The sequence below is a fragment of the Letharia columbiana genome (assembly GCF_014066305.1).
Source record: "Letharia columbiana isolate WasteWater2 chromosome Unknown Sc0000009_s1, whole genome shotgun sequence".
NCBI classification, from domain to species: domain Eukaryota; kingdom Fungi; phylum Ascomycota; class Lecanoromycetes; order Lecanorales; family Parmeliaceae; genus Letharia; species Letharia columbiana.
In genome coordinates, this window is record NW_023501046.1 from 263,966 (window position 1) to 285,000 (window position 21,035).

The window sequence follows — 21,035 nt, forward strand, 5'->3', positions numbered from 1 at the left end:
GGCTGCTACTAGCGCTGTATACTCTAGGTCGCTTTTCATTCGTGCGATTATTGACCATTTTGTACGTCAATACCAACAATATATCTTTTAGATAAGGGGGCGTACAGAGGTACACCAGAAAGCAAAGCTGGAGGAACTCCAGGAATAATACATATGCAGTCCCAATTCCATAGGCCGTCTCTAGCGCACCTCGAGTATTACTTGCTCCGCAAAAGTGGGTCCACGATCATCCTTCAACAGCCTGTTCTGAGTAGGCGGCTCAGCTCATGCAATGCAGAGCTGCTCCTATCTAAGAATCCTTCAGTGCGGTGCAGGGTTGAAAGGGTGTGAGGTATTTGTCGTCACGCAATAGGTATTCTCTTCATCGGCCACTTTAATGCAACAATGAAATACAACACCCATGGCAGTATCCTGTCTCCGCTTTGGTAGTTGCGGGTCAGACTACATCAATTTGACAAATGGCAAAGTTCAAGGAGGCTCGGGCACAGGCGCGGCGTACGACTAATGAACCTGAATGGCGGCGGCAGCGATCCCTCATAGTCTGATAGGCCTCCTTGCTTCCTCTCTGGCAGAAACCAGAAACTGTTGCTGAAACCAGTGTGCATATTGATAGTGCCTCTCCCTCCGCTGCGGTTGCCGTGTTTCACTGTTACCTGACCGGCTGCGCACCCTGAATGCGACGGGGCGCCAACGATGAACGCAACACTGCCATGGCATTCGAACGGCGCTCAGCCATTTTGCATATACCGTACCCAGCTTCCTCGTGCTCACTAAATTCTTGGACACTCAGGTTGTATTCGTCCCTACCTTGTGCAAATCGCAGCGCTGTCTCGCTAGCATTTGCGGATCGCTCTTTATACCTAGATGACCGCCATGTGGTTGGCATCTCTGTGTGCCATTGTCCTCAGCTTTGCACGCGTCAATGTTGGAGACGACTCCTCCAATCTGTTCATTCTCCCCACTGCACCCGGGCCAAGCAACAATTTTGTTGCAAACTCATCGTGGACACTTGGATCTACTCAGAAGATCCAATGGTCCACAACCATCAACTCATCTTATTATATTGCCTTGTTCCAGCAAAGCATTAACCCGGCTTCTGGGCTACCGCTTCAGACGATTTACAGTACGTGAGTTGGAGAACATCCCAACGCTCGCGTTTGCTAATGTTGCGTCCAGACGTCGAAGGCGGTGGGACTGGGCAGCAATCTTTCGACTGGCAGGTCCAGATTTACAATTCGAACCTAAGCTTCTCGCCTCTCTACTTCCTATGGCTCAACCCGGGGAATCCACAAGGGTTCAAGTCTAACTATTTCATCATCACCAACCAGGCTCAAAGCTCGTCAAGCTCAAGTTCGTCGACCGCCTTTACATCATCGACCTCCTTGACAACCAGCATGATCGCAAGTTCATCTTCGAGTACGCCTCCCCAAAGGAGCTCAGATACTGCCTTTGCGTCTCCTTCCAATGCCAGCTCTAGCACAGAGATCGTCAAAGTTGGCCTCGGCGTGGGAGTGGGAATCGGTATCCCTTTGGTTCTCATCGCAGGAATATGGATCGGCCTAAAGTCGGTCAAGCAAAGACAATCTTCTTCACGCGGTACGAGTTCTGGTGTGCCACTATCCCAGTTTCCCGACATGGAAAATCCTCCCAAATCATACCCTCCTCCGAATGAATCAAATTACTACGCAGATCAAATCCACGAAGCTCCTGGAGAAAGTCATCAGTGTCATGAATTGCCCGGGGAAACAGCACTAATCGAGCTCGGCTCAAGACAATTTTGACCCTCGTGTGTAGCTTTTGCGAATCCAGACAGATTGAGGCGCTGTGTGACAACGTCTATCAGTGTGGTGTATCGTGCAAGTGAAGAGGAGGGCTCGCCAGAAGCACAGGCTAAGTGTTTGGTCCTCATGCCAAGTTCGAAAATCTTCAGTCAAAGTACTTCATCGAGGCAGCCGGCCAAGAATACAATCCATCTTCGATCGAGTCACCCCTAATGAAGCGTCTCCTAATCAAACGCATCCTCACCCCCCACCCCGCCGGCGGTATCTCAGTCAATTTCGCAACCCTCTTAGTCAGCAAGAGTATCCATGTAATCGGTTCCATGACACGCGGCACGCACTTCTACACCAACTCGATCGACCGCATCGCCACCCACGCATCTCGCATCGCCGACTCTAGCACCACCTCACCCCCTCGTCGTCCCCTCCACCTCGCTTTCTTCGTAGGCAGCGACCTCTATCCGCACCTCATGCTCAGCAAGCTCGTCCCGCGCCTTATCGCCCAAGGCCACACCCCTTTTATCTTTCTTTCTGCGGACAAAGTGAACAAGAAAGCGGCGTCTCTCGGCTTACGCGAACTCGGATTCTTTGAAAGGCAGCTCCTGCAAGACCAGATCATTCCATTTCTCGGATCCGCACCCTCGGACGGAGCTGCATGCCTAACTGTGGATCAGACCAGAGCGCAATACGGAATATTGGTACAACGAGTGAAGAGCGTAAACGGTCCACTCTTTCTAGACGTTCTCAGGAAACACCACATCGACGCAGGTTTCTCCCCGTGCTGCCACCAACGCTTCGGCAAGGATATCATCAATCACTTCGCCGCTCCTCGCGCGCTGCTGAATCTCCATCCAGGCACGTATCGAGGTGCAATGACCGCTATCCGCGCGATGACCAACAAGGAACCCAGCTTCGGCTACAGCCTTCACCATGTAAGCTCTTCATACAACTCAGGCCCGGTCCTCGACATACGCACCGCTCCAATCGACTACGCGAAATCCATGTTGCATTACATGAACGATATGTACCCGATTGGGGTGGAGATGGTGTTGGATGCTGTTGGTAATCTCGCAAGGGGCAAGAATATGCCTGCTATCGAGCAAGATGAAGCCAAGAGTCGATACTACACCTTTCCAACAGAGGAGGAGCTTGAGCTGGTGCGCGAGAGAGGGGTGAGGCTTGTTGATGCGGGGGGGATGGAGGAGGTGCTTGTGGAGAGTTTTGCGGGATGTGGGGGGAGAGATGCGCTGAGGGTGGTGGTGAGGGAGGCTGTGAGGAAGTGGTATGGGGATGAAAGTGCGAGTCTTTCAGGGTTGCGTAGATAGCGGAGACATCTTCTATAGGGGACAGTAACAGTTAGTGACCTCTCTACAAACATAGTCATCTAAGAGACTCCGATGTAATTCAGAGGATACTGGCTGATGTTCTGTCTTTGGGAGGAACTAAGGTACCTTGGGGGCACCACTAAGGTACCTTAGAATTGACGGAAAAGACGGGCCGGGGCCGCTCCCGCAGCGAGATGACATGCTGACCAGTCCAATAACAGAAAAAGATTTAAAGGCCAACATCATCTTCCATGACGTTTCCCCTTTTCGAAACAGAACTGACGCGTTTAGATCATATGGTCCCTTTGCCTGAGCAATATGTGATACACTCCGCATCGATGACTGCAAAAGCTACAGTCTGACAAAGGATATTCGCTTCACCATGGGCCTGCTGAACTCTGCAGGAGTCGTGCCTCTACTCATTGCCGCTTTGTACTTCAGCACGTGGCTCTTCCGTCTTGCTGGAAGAGCAGCTGGGTGGTATTTGATACGAAGAACGAAGGCACGCAGGAGAACCACCCTAGCCAAGGCCAAGAGTGAAGAGGAGGACCACCATGAGAAAGAGCGCGTCTCGGTAAAATCGGAAGACCCAGACTGGGTGGAAGTCGAGAGTCAGCCTGGTGGATCAGCCACAAATGGTGGACAGGCACCAGAAGACTGGGATGGAACTGTCGGCTTCCTCCACCCATTCTGCAATGCTGGAGGCGGAGGTGAACGGGTCCTCTGGGCAGCCATTAAAGCTACGCAGAAACGCTGGCCGAACGCCGTCTGCGTCGTCTATACTGGGGATCATGACGCAACGAAATCTACCATCCTTAACAGGGTAGAGAACCGCTTCAACATTCGCCTTCATCCTCCTACGGTCGTCTTTCTCTACCTGCAGACTCGCTCATGGGTTCTCAGCAGCACCTGGCCTCATTTCACCCTCCTCGGTCAAAGCCTCGGCTCTCTCATTATGGGCTATGATGCGTTCTCTCTCGTCGTTCCTGACATCTTCATTGACACAATGGGCTACTCCTTCACACTCGCATTGAGCAAGTTTTTCTTCCCAAACATACCAACAGGAGCCTACGTACACTATCCAACGATTTCTACAGACATGCTCAGCTCTCTCAACGCCGAGATAGGAAAAGGAGTCAACGCGGGCACAGGGAAGGGCATCAGAGGCTTTGGCAAGCGCAAGTATTGGCAGGCTTACGCCCATCTCTACAGCAGATCCGGCAGTGACGTGGACATTGTTATGACTAATTCTTCATGGACGCAAGCCCACATTAAATCGTTATGGGGACCATATCGTGCAAAGCGCCGAAAGGTCCATGCAGTCGAAGTTCTCTTCCCCCCTGTCGCCGTAGAAGAGCTAGAAGAAGCCATTGAACTTGAAGGGCCCAAAGCCGTTTCGAGGCAGAAATCACTGCTTTATGTCGCCCAGTTCCGACCCGAAAAGAATCACGACCTCATCCTCCGTTCGTTCTCAAAGATGCTCCATTCACCCACAAAGCCAGGGATGAACGGCGCAAAGCTGGTCCTCATTGGTTCCGTGCGAGACAGTGACGATGCCAAGAGGGTCTACCAGCTTCGCTTGCTCGCACACGAGCTGAAGATTGAGGACGACACCCAGTTCGTCTGTGACGCATCATGGCCCGAAGTCCTCGACTGGCTACGGAAAAGCTGGGTGGGAGTCAACGGAATGTGGAACGAACATTTCGGTATCGGTGTCGTGGAGTATCAAGCAGCGGGACTGATCTGCGTGGTCAATGACAGTGGAGGGCCGAAGGCCGACATCGTCGTTGACTTTGACGGGGGAGCTACCGGTAAATCAAGTCGTCTATCATCTGGATGAGCCCGTCTTTGCTAACCTTTGCGGCAGGCTACCACGCAAGTACAGAGTCCGAGTACGCACATCGCTTCGCGGAAGCGCTTTCGATGTCGGAAGAAGCGACGTCGGCCATGCGAAAGCGGGCTCGAGCCTCGAGCAAGCGCTTCACAGAGGAGGTGTTTGCGGCGAAGTGGGTGGAGCAGCTGGGGAAACTCATGGAAATACAGCGTTTGGCATCCAGATAGATTATAGATACCCCACAGACGTTCGGTTCGGTTCGGCTCAGCACAGTACCCCTGAAGCGTCATCCGCTCACGTCGTGACCCCTTCGATGTCCGGCACGGCCTCTTCCCATTTCCCCCCATTGATGCCATGTCTCCAGACCATATACCCCACCACCCCGGCCGAACTTCCCATCCCCAACCCCCCCACCGCCATCCTCCACGACAGACCCCTCGCCCCCGCCCTCCCAACCAGCAGCCCCAACCCGCCCAGCGCCGTGCCCACCAACCCCCAATCATCCACCTCCACCTGCCCCCTATTCTCCAACAACCTCCACGCCCGATCCCTCCACTCGATGTCCTCCCGCCCCCACATCCGGACCGGCAACGTCACGGCCAGCGCCCCCACTCCCCAGACGCCGCCCGTACCGGCCGCGCGGAGCAACGTGGGCAGGAGGGGCGTCGGCGCCGCGAGGGATGTCTTTGGGAAGATGAAGGGGAGGGCGTAAGAGCGCGCCGCTCCCACGACGGGGCCGACGATGGCGCCGGTTTGGAAACCGCGGTAGAGGACGTGCGTGGTCAGGATGGCGGTGGAGTGGGGTTGGTCTTCGGCGTAGGGGGTGTGGGGCCAGAATTGCGACATTTTTGCTGGGTTGAGTTACGAGTAGGTGGGATCGGGCCGGGGGTTGAAGGCAGTAGTAGAATCTTGTATTTGTGATTTCGAGGGATTGGAATTCTTTTTGGTAGCCAGGCGAAAAGGGTGATGCCGTACTTTATGTCATTGCGAGCGGCGGCCTGGTTAACTACTTCGGTTCATACACGGGCTGTTTTGGGTGAAGCGTAGCGGAGTCGGGGAAATGAAATGAAGGCATCGGAGGTGCCCCGCTCCGGACTTTTGCTCAGTCAGCGCTACGAAGCTGCCAGCAAGCGGCACAGTCACAGAGCGACGTGCTTTTCCCGATCGTGGAAATTGGCCGACTGCGCGTTTGGAAGGCTGGCTTGGTTGGATTGAGAACAAATGCCTGAGAGTGCGGATTTTTTCCGCTGATTATTTGTGCTCCAAGGCGAAGAGGTAAAGCGTTAGGTAAGCTAGCTTCGATGCTGCTTGTCTGCTTATACAATCACCGTTGGATGAACGGGAGTATCTTCGTCATCCGACAGGCAAAGAATAGATTTGTGCCTGTATAAAGCGCTCGTCTGCTTTGATCCCCAATAGTTCTTACCCAACCCTCGTGGTCCTGAATCATTCTTATCACTATTCCGCGGGCATTCGGGCATCATGTCGACCCACATCCAAGACTCGCACGCATTTCATGGCATCAGCCTTCATGTTAACATCACTGTCGCTCCTGAGAACGTCGACAAGTTCCTCGCCGCCTTTAAGATCTGCTTCGATGCTGTGACTGCGGAGCCAGAATGTACCTTCTTCGAGGTCTTCCATGATGCGGACAATCCCGGGCACTTTCGGTTTGTGGAAAATTGGAGTAAGGATGAGGAGTGGTTCAGGAAGGTAAAGTTCCGCAGCCAAAAGTTCGATTGCTCTGAGATTGCCCAGTGCGTGCTGTAGAAAGAATCCAAGATATCGGTCTGCTAACAGACCTGCGTGCTGAATAGGAACAATTGACAAAGGCGTATTATAAACCATACGTGGAAGCGACAGAGTCTCTGTGGATCAAACCCAGGGAGTTGAAATTCTTCAACAGGATGCCTGCTGAATGGATGAAGGCCAAGCCGGAGAATATGAAAGCAGGATGGATGTAGCATTATATAAGGGCTGGACTATGCAAGGAGAAAAGCCCAACAAGAACCAACTTAAAATCGAGGAGTCCGTTCGTGATGGACGCGGTTGGTTGAGTGATTTTTGGCTGCATGTGAAGGGGCAAGTCCAAACAAGGATACATTTGGCCTGGAATCGTACCTAACATTATGATTCAGATCAGGGTTTTGAAACTCAAAAGACTTTTCAAAACGTTGATGTCTTCAAGCAGTATCTTGAACAAATTGGTCTTCGACCTGATCATGCCCGATATCATGATCCATATCACGATTTGAAAGTCAAGATCCATTCCATTTGCTGGTCTCTTCAAGCAGCATCTTGAACCTATCCAGGTATTTCGCCCAATCTTTCGGATTTGCTGAGGCCCATTCCCGTGTTCTTTGAGCACATGAAAGATCGCCGACCATGTGTTTCGCATTTGTCGTGCCGTTGAGTATAATAACATTGTCTAAAGCCAGAACCAAACTGTACATAGCCTCATAGTGAGTCAGTCCTACTTTATCGGCCACAAGCCCAACTTCTGGGCCACGAACAATCTTTGGATTGGCTGACAACGTCCAGATAGACTGATAGACAACGGACTGTTCGGCACAGAAAGAACGGACACTGGCATCAAAGCGTGTGCTAGAGTGGAAACGATTTTGAACTATGGCCGGTTTGAAGTCGGCTGCATCGTAGAGCTGCTCGAGTATACCCTGCGAGACATTGGATATTCCCAGGTAGCGAATTTTGTGGGGAACGTAAGTTTCGGCTGCCCGCCAGGCTTCGAGGGTTTGCGCCATTGTGGGCAACGGACTGTGCAGCACCAAACAGTCGAGATATGTAGACTCTGAACTCGACTCTTCCGCTAAGGGGCGCATATTCCTAAGTGATGACCTAATAGAGGCGTGGACTTGTTCTGATATGCTTGCAGTGGGATCGTATGGCATTCTATTGGGATCCTGCCCATTGACCGAGGTGAATTTGGTCTGAATGAAGAGATCATCTCGTGAGATCCTGTCTTCGCTCAATGCTCGACGGATGCCTTGGCCGACAAGATCCTCTCTGTAATGCTTCGGTTGGGCTGCGGTGTCAATGCCTCTAAAACCAGAGCATAATGCCAGATAGACTAGGTCTGCTGTCTTTTCCTTCTTCCACGCAGTACCATAGAGAAAAGCGGGGACTAGTTGTTTACCATGTAGCAACAAGTTATCGAGCAATGCTGAAGGCATGATGTCAATGAGAGATCGAATCACGGGGCTGGTACTGTCGGGTTTGACGAGCAAGTACGACAACAGGCTCTGAATCAGGGAATTTCTGATGTGATCGAGCAGGACACAATGGTAATAGAGGACCACCTTTTATTTAGATGGGGGAAACACTTAAAAAAATTTTTTTTCCACCTTTTACCAGAGAATTGCCCTCTTCATCAAAATTATACCATGTACTTTTCCCATTTATGTACGCACTCGGAGAGGTCCTACCCTTCACTCTAGCTAAACACGGCTGTAGAGTCCATATTTCAAGATTTGTGTTGCGACTGCATCCGTTGCAACACCCGTCTTTTCCAGGAGAGCGTTCAATGCTTTCTTCCACGCGGCGGAGCCGCGGCGACAAAATCCGAGCCCGAGCCACCCCACCAGCCACCCCACATTCTTCAACATCCTGCACAGATTACCCTCAACCTCGTCTCTCTGCAAGCTTCAAAATGGCTTCGTAAGTAGTTGCTTCGCCAAACTGGAGCTCCTGCTAATAGATGCGCACAGTAATATTGTCTTCCTCCCGTTTCGAAGAACACACCCAGTCTCGCTGTCTGCTTCAATACGGCAGTATATCTCGACCAAGTATGATCAGCACCCGGATATGTTCGTACGAGATATGGATGCTATAGACAAACTGCGAGCGGACGCCGTCAACTCACTCGAGGCACATACCAGCGGCATCAGAAAGCTGACAGCTTATGCGGCGCAACTGGTCTGGATGGGGGGAAAGTTTCCTATTGATGTGAGTAGGCTCCAAAAGATAAGAGCCTATGCAGGAATTGAAGGACATTAGGCGAAGAATTGAATCTCTAATACGAGGCTGCTTAGATTGGCGCCGACTTTTCATGGTATCCTGCCCTGGGTTTCAATACTCAAAGACCGAGTACGTCAACCGTTCCACACCCGGATACAAGACATGTGGCTAACTTTTTCTACAGTATCGCAAAATAACCTCCGATTCGAGCTTGTAAACGTCTTATTTAACCTTGCCTCTCTCTATTCCCAGCTCGCCGTGTCCCTGAACCGAAGTACAAGCGACGGGCTCAAGTCAGCATGCAATTACTTTTGTCAAGCCGCAGGGGTGATATCCCACATAAAGACCGTCATCATACCAGACATGCGATCCTCGCCTCCAGAAGACATGGATACCATGACACTGGAGAGTATCCAGCAGCTACTTCTTGCCCAGGCCCAGGAATGCTTCTGGTCCAAAGCCGTAAAGGACGGATTGAAGGACGGTCTAATTGCGAAATTGGCAGCAAAAGTGTCCGACTTCTACGACCAAGCCGCGGAGTACGGGACGAAGTCAGACATCATCAGCACCGAATGGATACATCACATGACGGCGAAGCAGCATCATTTTGCAGCTGCGGCACAATACAGGGCGTCACGAGACTGCTTAGACAAGCAGAATTATGGGGAAGAAGTTGCGCGCCTCAGGGACAGTTTGACCTGCGCCAATGAAGCACTGAAAGAGTCGAGGTGGATTAACAGAATCGTACTCGGAGATCTCAATGGCCTGAAGTCTCGAGTATCGGAAGACCTAAAGAGAGCGGAGAAGGACAATGATGTAATCTACTTGATGCCTGTACCTCCGAAATCAGAACTGAAGACACTTGATCGCGCAGGCATGGCCACTGCAAGGGTGCCACAAGAAGTCTCTGACCCGTCGTCGACTCTCGGCGAAGGCGGTATTTACGGTCAACCATTGTTTGCCAAATTAGTACCATACGCCGTCCACATTGCCGCAAGTATTTATGAGGAGCGCAAGAACCGACTTGTCAATGTCTCAATCATTGATGAGTTGGAAGGCTTGACCAACCAGCTTAAAGACCTATTGCAATCTCTGAACCTTCCAGGATCACTTCAAGCACTCGAAAAGCCCTTGGGACTACCACCATCACTGACTACACATGCAGAAGAGATCCGTCAGCAGGATGGCCTTCACCGTCTTCGGCGATCGATGCACGAGACCAGCAAGCTCAAAGCAAATGATACAACCATCTATAAAGAAGGTGTTGATCTTCTGCGATCTGAGGCAGTTGAGGATGACCGTGCAAAGCTCAAACACGGAACAGACCGGTGGAGCCGTCAACCTTCACAACAAGCTGCCGACAAGTTGTATGCACAGGTTTCTGAGATCGATGGATATCTTAAGTCTGCTGCGAGCAGCGACGAGCTCGTCACAACTAAGCTTAAAGAGTGCGAAAAGGTCCTGAATGTGCTTTCCGGCAGCGATCGGGATATCGAGGAGTATGTGCCCAGTAGTAGGCGGGCAGTGATGCCGCCCAACGTTCAACACGCCGCCGGAGACTTGAGGAACATGTTGAACGAGGTCAGCCGGCTTGAGAGTAGGCGAAAAAGACAAATCGAGAAAATGCGCGACAAAGCCAAGCAGGACGATATAAGTAAGCATTCACCAGAACTAAGCATGGCATATTGGCTAACGAATGCAGACCAAGTGATTCTAGCAGAGACAGCTCGTCTTGAGCGGGAGTTTCCGATGCAAAAGATTGAGCCTGCTCAATTCGAAAATTTATTCGAGGAGCGTCTAGAGAGGTATGAGGGAGATCAAAAGTCGATTGCTAAAGAGAAAGAAGAGCAAGATCAGATTTTATCCCAGCTCAGGCAGAGCAATACAGCATTTGCGAACGCGAGAAAAGGCGACACTTCGACCAGGGAGCGGGAGCAAGCGTTACAGAGACTCGAGAATGCGTACGTCAAGTACAAGGAGATCATTTCCAACTTAAACACTGGTCGGAAATTCTACAACGATCTCGCAAAGATCGTAAACAGATTTCGAGACGAATGCAAGAACTTCGCATACCAGAGACGAATCGAAGCAGGACAGCTCGAATCAGAGCTGTCCAATGCAATGTCCGCCCTCAACCTTTCCCAAGCGACTTCTCTTCAAGAACAGAAGCAACGTGAATCGCTGCGGTCACATTATAGCGCCAAAGGGCTTTCGTCAGAGCCATTGACAGCTCCTACGCCCACCAGAGCTGCCGTGCAGCCTCCGACTGCTCCTGCACCAGGAATGTGGAATCCGGAAATGGGAATCAAGTTTGGGGGTGTTACTACACCGCAACAGCCACCGGCGAACGGTACTGTGCATAATCCTGCGTATCCGAATACTAGAGCGAAAGGTGGACAGTGGGACGCAAATCAAGGGTTGCGGTTTGGGTGATGGGCTGTAACCATGTATATATACATACTTCGAAAGGAAGAATCGGCGAATCTTGGAAAAGCACGTTCATGTGGTGATTCTAGGCATCTCAATCGACCTGTCCAATGTGTTGACTTTGTCCCTGAGCATCCCTGCCTCTCCAAACTTCCATTCATAAAGCCACCTTCGTAGCCACGCCAAGCAACCATTTGGCATCACTCCAAACCCCTGCTTGCTCAGGAGCGGAGCCCATAATATTCGTACCCTCACCACCAGTGTCCGCTTCATCATCCTTCCTTTTCTTCCTCCGCAATCGCCTTTGCAACTCGACCGGATCCAGCTCGCCCCTCACAATGCCTTCTCCACCGTCATCTTCTCCCCCCGCAGCTCCGTCAACCTCATCCGCATCCCCTTCCTCCTCCCCTTCACCTCTAAACTCCATCCATCCCACGGCCCAGTCCACCCACCCGCCAACCCTCCCCATGACAACCCTCTTCATCTCCCCCTCGTCGACTTCCTCCCCCTCCTCTTCTCCCTCCTCCGCATTCACAAAATCCGGCCCAACCTCTTCTTCCTCCTCCTCCTCCTCCTCCTCCTCCTCTCCTCTCACCCCGTCCCCCCGCCCAACACTACCCCTCCTCGACTGAACCCTCGACTGAACCCTCGACTGCGCCCTCGAGAGCCCTCGCAACTTCGCACTCGATCCCCTCGCCGACTGCACCCGCGACAGACTCCATTCGGGAGAGTGGGCATCATACTCATCATCCCCGACCTCGCCACCCGTCAAGCTCGTGCTCGAACTCCTCGCCGCGAGCCACGCCTGTCCCTTCTCTTCGAGTCGCGTGAGGGTGAGGGCCGACGCCGTGCGCGTGACCCAGTCGTCCGGCGTGTCGTCGGGGTTGCGGACGGTGCGGGTCTTTTTCCGGGCGGGGGCGGAGGCGGAGGCGGGGACGGCGGTCGGGGTGGAGCGGGTGGGGCGGAGGCGGGTTTGGGAGGAGGGGCGGGAGAGGAGGGAGGGGGTTGTTGGGATGGAGGCTGAGGGGTAGAGGTAGGATGGAGAGGCGTGGGGGGAGGTGGGGAGGGTTGTGAGGGGGCCGAGGGTTGGGTGCGAGCGGTTGGGTCGCTGGGGAGGAGGGTTAGTGGGTTTCACGGGTTATGAGGATGAAGTGACTTACATCCATGGTGGTTTGTGTGTGGGAGGGCACCGTTCAATGTTGAAGGAGGGATGTCGGGAACGACTGGTGGAGTTGATTTTCGGCGCTAGTCAGACGCTTAGGGTTTTGATGTTTACTTCTAACTACATTTTCTGCGAGGAATTCTAGAATGTTATTCAAATGATCGACCTTTCGTCGTTTACATGATTCCCGTCGCAATCCTATACTATCTTGCCTTTGTTCATCACGAATCCCTCGAGTATCGAAATAGCGGCCCACAATCTTGGATCGACAAAGTCAGCATGTCTTTTCTATACAAGATTTGGGTCATAGGTGCCTACCGATTTTCTGCTTCAGGAAAGACCAAGCCTAGAAAGATAATCAGTCCAAGTAATCATTTCATGGAGCAGCAGCACATACTTCTGGGACTGTAAAAAACTTCATCGGCCACTCTGGTGATTCGCCAAGTCAGCATTCCTTTTTGACATTACCAACGGAGTCAAAAGGATGACTTACTCCTCCGGATGTCGAGGTAAGCAATGCATAAACTTCCAACCTGGCTTTGCACCTCCCCTCTCCGCCAGAGCGTTCGTGATTTGGAAGCCTTCAAAAGCCTTGATCTTCTTCTTCGCCTCTGCTTCTTGACCCTGAAAGGCGTTAGTCCATAGTCATTCGAAATATGGGTTTGATTTACCATTGACACCCTAGGTAGATTTCGAAGTCAGCATTGATTTTTCAAACCACCATTTTTCACACTCACCACGTATCGGTCACCAGGATATCAGCGTCCTTTACAGCTTCTTCAGGTAGATTTGTCTCCGTGAGCTTTCCCTGTAACCGTGCATCTTTTCCAGACTCTTGTATTATTTCCTTCATTCTCTGTGGGATCTCATAACCCTTGGGAGTGGCGACGGATAAGTCGACTCCGAGTTTGAGCGCTGCTATAGCGAGGTCGAATAACACCTGTGTCCAGTCAAATTTCCCAAGTCTCCTGTTCGTACGTGGGCGAATTGTGACTGACGTTATTGGCATCACCCACCCATGCTATCTATCAAAAATATAGAGTCAGTATATTCTCTTTTGAGAATAAGCTCGAGTCTCGAAAGGTTAGGAAAGTGAAGAGTTGCGATCAGACTTTGGTACTGAATAGCAAAAAACTACTCCCAACATGCATACCTTCAGGCCTTCCAGTCCAAGACCGGGTGTCGTTGATCTTTGCGGTGTTCGACTCGAAGAGAACGCCTCCTTAATTGTTAAACTAAGCAAAGCTCAAAATACGACTCTCAAGAAGATAGGGTCTACCCCTACAAGTCTGCGACAGTCTGCATAGGGTGAAAATCGTCCGACAGAGCGTTGATAATAGGGACTGAAGAAGTCTTTGAAACTTGTACGATATCGGAATGGGGTCCGCATCTCATTACCCAAGCAGCGACCATGGAACTTATGACGGTACTCGTATCGTACAATGACTCATTTACCTGCATTACAGTCAGATCTGGTCGACCATGGGTTTGCAGTTGGTGTTTTCGATAGGTGTGAGACGGTACCCCTAATTGTATATCATCTTTCCCGAGACTTCGTGATAACAAGTCAAATCATATCTCTGACAGATGCCAACAGATACTTACAACATGGGATGACCTCCTAACGTAGCCACGGCGGCTTCGGTGCTTACACGAGTTCTTGTACTTCTTTTATTGAAGGTCATAGCGACGGTCTTGCCCGTCAATGCTCCAAACAACGATGCCGGAACGGACCCAGATTTGACCGCTCTTTTATGGCTCTCGGCATTGCGTACCAGGCTCGTGAGTTCAGCGGAAGTAAGATCCTGGGACAGCATTAGCGTCTGTCTTTCTCAATGTTGGTGCGAAGATCATTACAGCGATGGAGAGTAGATGGCGAGGGGCAAACGGAGAAGTGGGAGGAGAAGCTGGTGACGAGTATGCCCTTTGTTGTAACTTCTTAAGAGAACTTCGAAGATATCGGGGCCGCAACGGGGCCATCATGGAGAGCTGCCCACTAGCTTTGCAAAGCCTGATGGCGGATATAGAAAGGCAGAGGAAGCCTGTCAATTGGCAAACACTTCAATTGTAAAGTGGTTATTCTCATACAGCTGCAAGATAAAAGTGATGGCCAATTGAGTGCACTTGGGGGAAGATATTGGAGATATTAGAATAATGTGAGAAGCTTCAGAGGGTCAAAAAATAAATGTCCGTGCCAAGACTTCTTATTTACGAGAATCTAAATCTGGGGAACGAGGAAGTTCGTCATCAAGCTGCGGAGCCGCCCGCGATATGTAAAGTATCTTAGCAACCTGAGGCACTGAAAAAAAAATAATTTTTTTTAGTTTTTGGGTATTATGTATTTTTTATATTGTTTTTTTATTATCGTGTATGATAATCCGTCGGTAGGGTAATGGGGGTCTGTGTGTATTGATAGAAATTGCGGAGAAAAAAAAAAAAAAATTTTTTTTTTTTTGGTGTGCTGAGGGGCTCTAAGCGCCAACAGTCTGTATTCCTCACCACTGTCACCTAACAAACCCTTATCTGAGCTGCCATTCACCTGCCATCAGCCCGGACTGATGACCGTTCAGAGTCATAATGTCTGACCATCCTGCCTCACCCCTCCTTGGCGAAGCAGGCGCCGAACAATCAAGATCCGAGAGACCTCCATCCCAGAAGTCGAAAACCTCGACGAAATCAAAACATTCAAACCAGTCAAATCTCTCAGAGGAGTCGACTCCTCTTCTCCCACAAGACGCGACTAATCGCAATTACGGTGATGCACCAACGCATGACGAATCCCCCTCAGCTGCTGCCTCATCGTTAAGATCATTACAAAATGGGGGACCGAGTAAAGAGAAGTCTTCTCGAAGATGGCCAACAATCATTGCATTGACAATACTGGGTCTTGTGATTATCGTTATACTTTGTCTGGGTTTTGCCGCTCCAGAGGTAGTAGAAGAGTATGCGAGAGAAGCCATGGTCTTTGAGCCTACAGATCTATCAATAGACTCCTTCACATCAACGGGCGTAAGAGCAAGGATACGGGGTGACTTTACACTTGATGGGTCAAGAGTTCAAAAGAAACCTGTGAGGGACCTAGGCCGTGCCGGGACATGGATCGCAAGAGCTGTGGAAAGTAAGCGTTCGAACGTCAAGGTCTTTTTACCGGAGTATGGGAATCTTTTACTTGGAACTGCGGATGTGCCCCCGATCGTAATAGATATCAGGGATGGCCATACTACGCATCTCGATTTCCTGAGCGACCTTAAAGCTGGAGACCTGGATGGTATACGGCGAATGGCCAATGATTGGTTAGAAGGAAGGATTGGGGATTTGAGCATCAGAGGTGTTGCAGACGTTCCGTTAAAGTCCGGCATATTTGGTTTGGGTACACAGAGTCTTGCAGAGACAATCATGTTCAGGAGTAGGTACTCAGATGAGCTTATCCCTTAGCCCGACAATGCTAGGTCAGGAGCTAACCGTTAAGTAATAGAGCACCAACTCCCTACCATACCCAAATACAACATAACGAAGCTGAATATTCAGGAACTCAAGCTACCGAACGGTGAAAGAGGTATGACAGTAGATGTTTCGCTCGCGTTGAAGAATGAGTATCCGGTCAAATTAGCGGTACCTTCACTTGGCTTTGATATCTTGGTCCAAGGCTGTTCTCCGGACGGACCTTACCTAAGGCTTGCAGATGCAAGGACCGAGGAGATCCAGCTGCAGCCCAAGAAAAATGTTGAGGTCCAAGTTGGCGGGTTTATCCAGAAGTTACCTGAAACACTCCTCGCCACGTGCCCACAGACTCAAAAATCACCGTTAGACGCTCTTCTCGGCGAGTACATCCGCGGGGATGAGACAACTATCTATGTTCGAGGTTCAAGCTCTGCATCAGGCAATACACCTGACTGGGTGAACGCGCTTATCCAGAGTATTACGGTTCCCGTTCCCTTCCCGGGGAAGAGCTTTGATAGTCTCATTCGCAATTTTTCCTTAGCGGACGTCCACTTTACTCTGCCGGATCCGTTCGCTACACCTAACACGCCCGAAGCTTCGCCCAGGATATCTGCAACTGTCAAAGCCCTCGTTGGTCTGCCGGCAGAAATGAACTTCCCAATCGACGTTGGCCGTGTCCGTGCAGATGCCGACGTGTATTATCATGAAAAGAAGCTCGGCCGTCTCGACCTGAAGAAATGGCAGAAAGCGAACACGACACGAATTGAGGCACACGACGATATCGAAGCAGGTTTAGCCGTCCAGTCCACAGTCAAGAACGCTCCTTTGAAGATAACCGATGATGATGTCTTCACAGACGTTGTGGAAGATTTGATTTTCGGTGGCAAGCCGGTGGTGCTGGGTGTCAAGGCTGAAGTGGATGTAGAAACAGAGACAGCGCTTGGGAAATTTGTTGTGCGAGAGATTCCGGCTGAGGGAAAGGTTTTTGTCAAGCGTTAGTTTCCTACTTTTCATGCATGTATGATAGCATTACGGCGTTGGAAGCTGATGGTTTGTAATCTAGCAATATCCGGTGGAGACCTGAAAGGATTCTCACCTCAAGTTGGCTCCTTACGCATTCTGGAAACCACGAGGTCAACGCTCTCGTTGGAAGCTAAAATCAACATAACGAATCCTACCGAATATTCCGCGATCGTACCGTATGTGAATATCAAAATGCTAAGCAATGGCACAGAAATCGGCCATGCAACCGCTCGACATGTCTCCGTCGTACCTGGGCCGAATCACAACATTCTCGTCGAAGCTCTTTGGGATCCTTTGACTCCAAGTGGACAGAAGGGACTAGCTCAAGGAAAAGAGCTCCTCTCACAGTATATATCTGGTCAGCAGCCCCAACTCGACCTATGCTTTGCCCCCACCCTTCATCCCATAACTAAATCGAGCAGGCTTCAATACATCCCTCACTCTCGCCACCCACGCCGGCACGATCCCTCACCAACCCAACCTCGGCAAGGCCCTCTCCTCCCTCTCCATCGACATCCCAACCCCCAAGCTCACACCGCCCAAAAACCCAAACCGGGACCCAGACGATGAAGGTGACAACGACCGGGACCCCAACGCCCCAAAGTTCATCGACGACGCTACGTTCCATCTCATCACCTCCACCGCAACCTTCACCCTGCTCTCGCCCCTTCCTCGTTCCACCATCACGATCACGTATCTGAACGCCACGGCTTACTACAACCACACGGAAGCCGTGGGCGCCATCCTGTACGAATTGCCCTTCGAGGTGCCGCCCGGTGCGAGCACGAGCCCGAGGTTGCCCGTCGACTGGGACCTGGGGAGTGTGGGGTACGAAGCTGTCAAGCAGGCGCTTGGGGGCAGGTTGAAGCTGGATGCGAGGGCGGACGTGGGGATTGGGGTTGGGTTGTGGCAGCAACGGGTCTGGTTTATGGGGAGGGGTGTTGGGGCTGGGGTGAGATTGTGATTGTTTTGGAAGCTCGGATTGCAGCGAAGGGAAAGGTCATGACACGATTATTGTCTGGGGTCGAGTGGTTGGGCGGTAGGCGTCGCGCTTTGATGAGGTATGTGAGGCATGAGTACGTCGAAACGGGCGCAAATGGTCTACGAAATTTATGCAAATGCGCTTGCGTCTCTTCTGGACGTGGTTAATCGGAAATGTCACATATACACAGCGGGAAATAGTGTATACACAAACATCTGGTTATATGCAGTATGTACCATGGGATGTTTTACGAGAACGCCGACGCTAGATCGAGATATAAAGCATCGAACATAGATTACCGGCCACTATCCTGGCGGCAGAGAGCTCGCATCTACCACATCACCAGCCTCCTTCTCAAGTTCCTCTACGCCGCCGTCCAATGGTGATCGAGGCAAAGCCATCAGGCCAGTCCGTGCAGACTCCAAGATGCCAAAGGGCGAGATGAGCTTCATGAAGGCATCTATTCGAGGAGGTTTCGCAGAGCTGCACCCGATGTCAGCGGCAATCGGCAGGCAAAGACGTGGGGGAAACTCACATCTCAACAATACAATTATTGGTGCTTATATCCAATACCTTTCCGCCAAATTGATGCGTCAAATGCGTGATGGCATCCAAATGCTCATACTTGTGTCGCAACGCCTGACTGGCCGCCAGTCGATTAGGATGATAATCGGCGTCGGGTCCTCCGCGCTGCTGCCCTGGTGTCTCCGCATCCGCCGACTGCGCCATTTCCTCGAGCTTCGAAGCGTCCGCCGCGGACATCTCCCTGTGATGAGCCATGAGGTCTTCGAAATACTCCGGGCCCAGGATCGAAATCTTCGCGAGCAGCAGTTCCCGCTGGACGAGGGGCGCGGCCGTGTAGTCCAGCACCGCCCACACGGGGACCAGATCCTCCAGTTGCCGACGGGCCTGCTCTACCACCCCGTCCTGGCCGGACAGCACGATTGTCATGCGGGACAGATCTTCCACTTCCGTGTTGCAGACGACCAAGCTGTCAATGTTGAACCCCCGTGCCGCCAGGATACCGGAGACGCGAGACAGGACGCCGGGCTCATTTTGCACGAGGCAATTGAGTATGTGCCGTTTTGGCGCGAACGCCGAGGGCAGGGGCGTTTCGTAGAGAATCGAGGATACAGCAGCCGGGGCGGACCATGAAGGGAGCGAGTCTTGTGTCGGGAGCGGGTTGATGCGGCGGTGGAGAGCTTTGTAGGCCAAAGCAGAGGTCGAGGAGGAGCTGTGTTGCGTTCTCCGGGGGAAAAGATGCTTCGAGGTTTGACAGCTGGGTTTAGCGAGTGTGATACGCGAGGGAATGGAGGTGAGGGTGCGGCGGGCGGCCATTGCGACCTGATGTTCGAGTATATGCACCAGATTGAGGTGCTTTCAGTTCGGTCTAAATGCTCTGCTCACCGTCCTAAACAGCGGTATAATAATCAAGGTGCAATTTTGAAATTCACCTTGAGCGTCCCCTCGGTCGGAATCTTCGAACTGGGGTACAGCGCGCTAAGCCTTACAAGGCGAGTACGGCCAACCTCATAATCACGAAGCTTGCAATCACGACATACCATCGATATCGAGACAGCAAACGAATAAGGTATGGTAGGATGAGCTCTGTGTAGTCAAATGCACGTATTGACAACGCAGATGCTTTCACGAACCGCCATCCGCGCCTCCAAGGCACCGTCCATGATCGCCAGCCGTGGCTTTCGAACCTCTGCAGCACGCCTCTCAAGTCCATATCATTATCCTGAAGGTCCTCGAAGCAACCTCCCGTTCAATCCTCTGACGAAATACTTTGCGTTGAGATACTGGGGAACGATGGGTAAGCCATCAGAATCTTCAATTGGACGTTACAGCGCTGACAGGAAGACAGCCTTCTTCTTTGGATTGCCATTTGGCGTTGCGGGTAGGATCCTACGTTCAACACAGGCTAGGCAGGATGCTGACAGAAGGTTTAGTTTGGCAAACGAAGAAGAACCGTTAGAATACTGGGGCTCTTTCGGACAGGAATGGATGAGCGGCTACGAGGAGCCTCACGATGCATATGCTGTGGTTGCATGCATGCTTATGTACATATCGATAGCAATGGAGAATTACACACGTCAAGCCGGCTACACCTAGACCCTTCGAAAAGATCTTGTAGTCTTCGTACGTATCTTATGCGTTACAGCATGAATTGTCTTAGCATCTTTTCCGTGCTCACAGCTTGGAGATTTATTCGCATTTCCAGTTGAGCCGTGGATATATCTGTAGGAATTGGGATGTGGTACCCGTGGCTTAACGGATATACAAAAATGCTAGAACATTCACATTGTAAGTAGGCAGTGCTAGATTGGAGCGAAGCGACAATTAAGGTGGATGTTTATAGATGACAAAGTGCTGGAGGCAGGGCACAGATTATCGAGCCTTACTCGAAGGGCGCATGCTGGAGCTTGTTGGAGGACGCAATGCAGTTGGGAGACCTGAACGGCTTGGCCTACGATGTCTTTATACATAATCTGACAGGGTCCATTCGGATGACTCACTTCCTGTCAGCGTCAATAAGATGCGCCTGAAGAATCATAGAGTATCTGTACTTTGTTAAATTCAACGTGCCTTTGTCCTCATCACTGTTCTAGACCTTCCAACATGCGGTACAGAAATCCAGATCAGGCTCGAGTCTATTCAACAGCTCATTTACAGGCCTGGCCGTTGTGTTTTTGAAGAATCCTACCAAGTCTGTGAGGTTTGGTACTTCGTGCTGCAGCATTTGCTTTTCCGCCTTGAGTACGGCGCCGTCGGATCGGAAGAATCCGAGGGTGAGATTGCCTGTCTCCTCCACCTAATTAATAGCATTGGTCAATCCTACTCAAAGGCATCATGGTTAGAGCTCGCGAACCATGTCCCATGAAGTTCAACAACAACGGTGGCTGCCATTTTGAAGGCATTTTGCACGGAGGACTGACTTGAAGCGGTTGCGCAGGTAGGTACTGTGATTGCTGAAGCGTAGGATGGCGGTAACGGCGTTAGGGTAATTGAAAAGTTTGGACTGGAGCTCCGGGGTCAGTCGTCAATCATCCTCCCAGCTCCTCGAACTTCTCTCCTCGGTACC

At 51.3% G+C, this 21,035-nt stretch overlaps 12 protein-coding genes across 12 annotated transcripts; 7 read left to right on the forward strand and 5 right to left on the reverse strand.

Moving 5' to 3' along the window:
* Positions 1 to 873: 873 nt before the first annotated feature.
* On the forward strand, positions 874 to 1,781 carry HO173_003746 (uncharacterized protein; the record flags this gene model as incomplete). Its single annotated transcript, XM_037305671.1, has 2 exons — positions 874 to 1,123; positions 1,177 to 1,781. 2 exons carry the CDS (start codon positions 874 to 876, stop codon positions 1,779 to 1,781), a joined length of 855 nt encoding a protein of 284 aa, XP_037167426.1.
* A 212-nt stretch (positions 1,782 to 1,993) lies between these two features.
* HO173_003747 (uncharacterized protein) lies at positions 1,994 to 3,103 on the forward strand (the record flags this gene model as incomplete). Its single annotated transcript, XM_037305672.1, has 1 exon — positions 1,994 to 3,103. One exon carries the CDS (start codon positions 1,994 to 1,996, stop codon positions 3,101 to 3,103), a length of 1,110 nt encoding a protein of 369 aa, XP_037167427.1.
* Positions 3,104 to 3,485: 382 nt separating this feature from the next.
* On the forward strand, positions 3,486 to 5,164 carry HO173_003748 (uncharacterized protein; the record flags this gene model as incomplete). The annotated part of the gene is made up of 2 exons (XM_037305673.1): positions 3,486 to 4,914; positions 4,971 to 5,164. 2 exons carry the CDS (start codon positions 3,486 to 3,488, stop codon positions 5,162 to 5,164), a joined length of 1,623 nt encoding a protein of 540 aa, XP_037167428.1.
* A 67-nt stretch (positions 5,165 to 5,231) lies between these two features.
* HO173_003749 (uncharacterized protein) lies at positions 5,232 to 5,783 on the reverse strand (the record flags this gene model as incomplete). The annotated part of the gene is made up of 1 exon (XM_037305674.1): positions 5,232 to 5,783. The coding sequence occupies one exon, from the start codon at positions 5,781 to 5,783 to the stop codon at positions 5,232 to 5,234; it is 552 nt and encodes a 183-aa protein (XP_037167429.1).
* A 636-nt stretch (positions 5,784 to 6,419) lies between these two features.
* Positions 6,420 to 6,901, forward strand: HO173_003750 (uncharacterized protein; the record flags this gene model as incomplete). Its single annotated transcript, XM_037305675.1, has 2 exons — positions 6,420 to 6,650; positions 6,755 to 6,901. The coding sequence occupies 2 exons, from the start codon at positions 6,420 to 6,422 to the stop codon at positions 6,899 to 6,901; spliced, it is 378 nt and encodes a 125-aa protein (XP_037167430.1).
* Positions 6,902 to 7,195: 294 nt separating this feature from the next.
* HO173_003751 (uncharacterized protein) lies at positions 7,196 to 8,128 on the reverse strand (the record flags this gene model as incomplete). Its single annotated transcript, XM_037305676.1, has 1 exon — positions 7,196 to 8,128. The coding sequence occupies one exon, from the start codon at positions 8,126 to 8,128 to the stop codon at positions 7,196 to 7,198; it is 933 nt and encodes a 310-aa protein (XP_037167431.1).
* Positions 8,129 to 8,604: 476 nt separating this feature from the next.
* On the forward strand, positions 8,605 to 11,345 carry HO173_003752 (uncharacterized protein; the record flags this gene model as incomplete). Its single annotated transcript, XM_037305677.1, has 5 exons — positions 8,605 to 8,612; positions 8,663 to 8,900; positions 8,987 to 9,041; positions 9,097 to 10,566; positions 10,615 to 11,345. The coding sequence occupies 5 exons, from the start codon at positions 8,605 to 8,607 to the stop codon at positions 11,343 to 11,345; spliced, it is 2,502 nt and encodes an 833-aa protein (XP_037167432.1).
* Positions 11,346 to 11,496: 151 nt separating this feature from the next.
* Positions 11,497 to 12,505, reverse strand: HO173_003753 (uncharacterized protein; the record flags this gene model as incomplete). The annotated part of the gene is made up of 2 exons (XM_037305678.1): positions 11,497 to 12,447; positions 12,500 to 12,505. The coding sequence occupies 2 exons, from the start codon at positions 12,503 to 12,505 to the stop codon at positions 11,497 to 11,499; spliced, it is 957 nt and encodes a 318-aa protein (XP_037167433.1).
* A 194-nt stretch (positions 12,506 to 12,699) lies between these two features.
* HO173_003754 (uncharacterized protein) lies at positions 12,700 to 14,484 on the reverse strand (the record flags this gene model as incomplete). Its single annotated transcript, XM_037305679.1, has 11 exons — positions 12,700 to 12,760; positions 12,820 to 12,847; positions 12,899 to 12,930; positions 12,995 to 13,125; positions 13,173 to 13,182; positions 13,239 to 13,441; positions 13,500 to 13,526; positions 13,655 to 13,736; positions 13,787 to 14,053; positions 14,107 to 14,306; positions 14,359 to 14,484. The coding sequence occupies 11 exons, from the start codon at positions 14,482 to 14,484 to the stop codon at positions 12,700 to 12,702; spliced, it is 1,167 nt and encodes a 388-aa protein (XP_037167434.1).
* Positions 14,485 to 15,078: 594 nt separating this feature from the next.
* Positions 15,079 to 17,929, forward strand: HO173_003755 (uncharacterized protein; the record flags this gene model as incomplete). The annotated part of the gene is made up of 4 exons (XM_037305680.1): positions 15,079 to 15,907; positions 15,977 to 16,936; positions 17,006 to 17,323; positions 17,388 to 17,929. The coding sequence occupies 4 exons, from the start codon at positions 15,079 to 15,081 to the stop codon at positions 17,927 to 17,929; spliced, it is 2,649 nt and encodes an 882-aa protein (XP_037167435.1).
* Positions 17,930 to 18,252: 323 nt separating this feature from the next.
* On the reverse strand, positions 18,253 to 19,285 carry HO173_003756 (uncharacterized protein; the record flags this gene model as incomplete). Its single annotated transcript, XM_037305681.1, has 2 exons — positions 18,253 to 18,430; positions 18,483 to 19,285. The coding sequence occupies 2 exons, from the start codon at positions 19,283 to 19,285 to the stop codon at positions 18,253 to 18,255; spliced, it is 981 nt and encodes a 326-aa protein (XP_037167436.1).
* Positions 19,286 to 19,588: 303 nt separating this feature from the next.
* Positions 19,589 to 20,065, forward strand: HO173_003757 (uncharacterized protein; the record flags this gene model as incomplete). Its single annotated transcript, XM_037305682.1, has 2 exons — positions 19,589 to 19,766; positions 19,818 to 20,065. 2 exons carry the CDS (start codon positions 19,589 to 19,591, stop codon positions 20,063 to 20,065), a joined length of 426 nt encoding a protein of 141 aa, XP_037167437.1.
* Between the last annotated feature and the right edge of the window lie 970 nt (positions 20,066 to 21,035).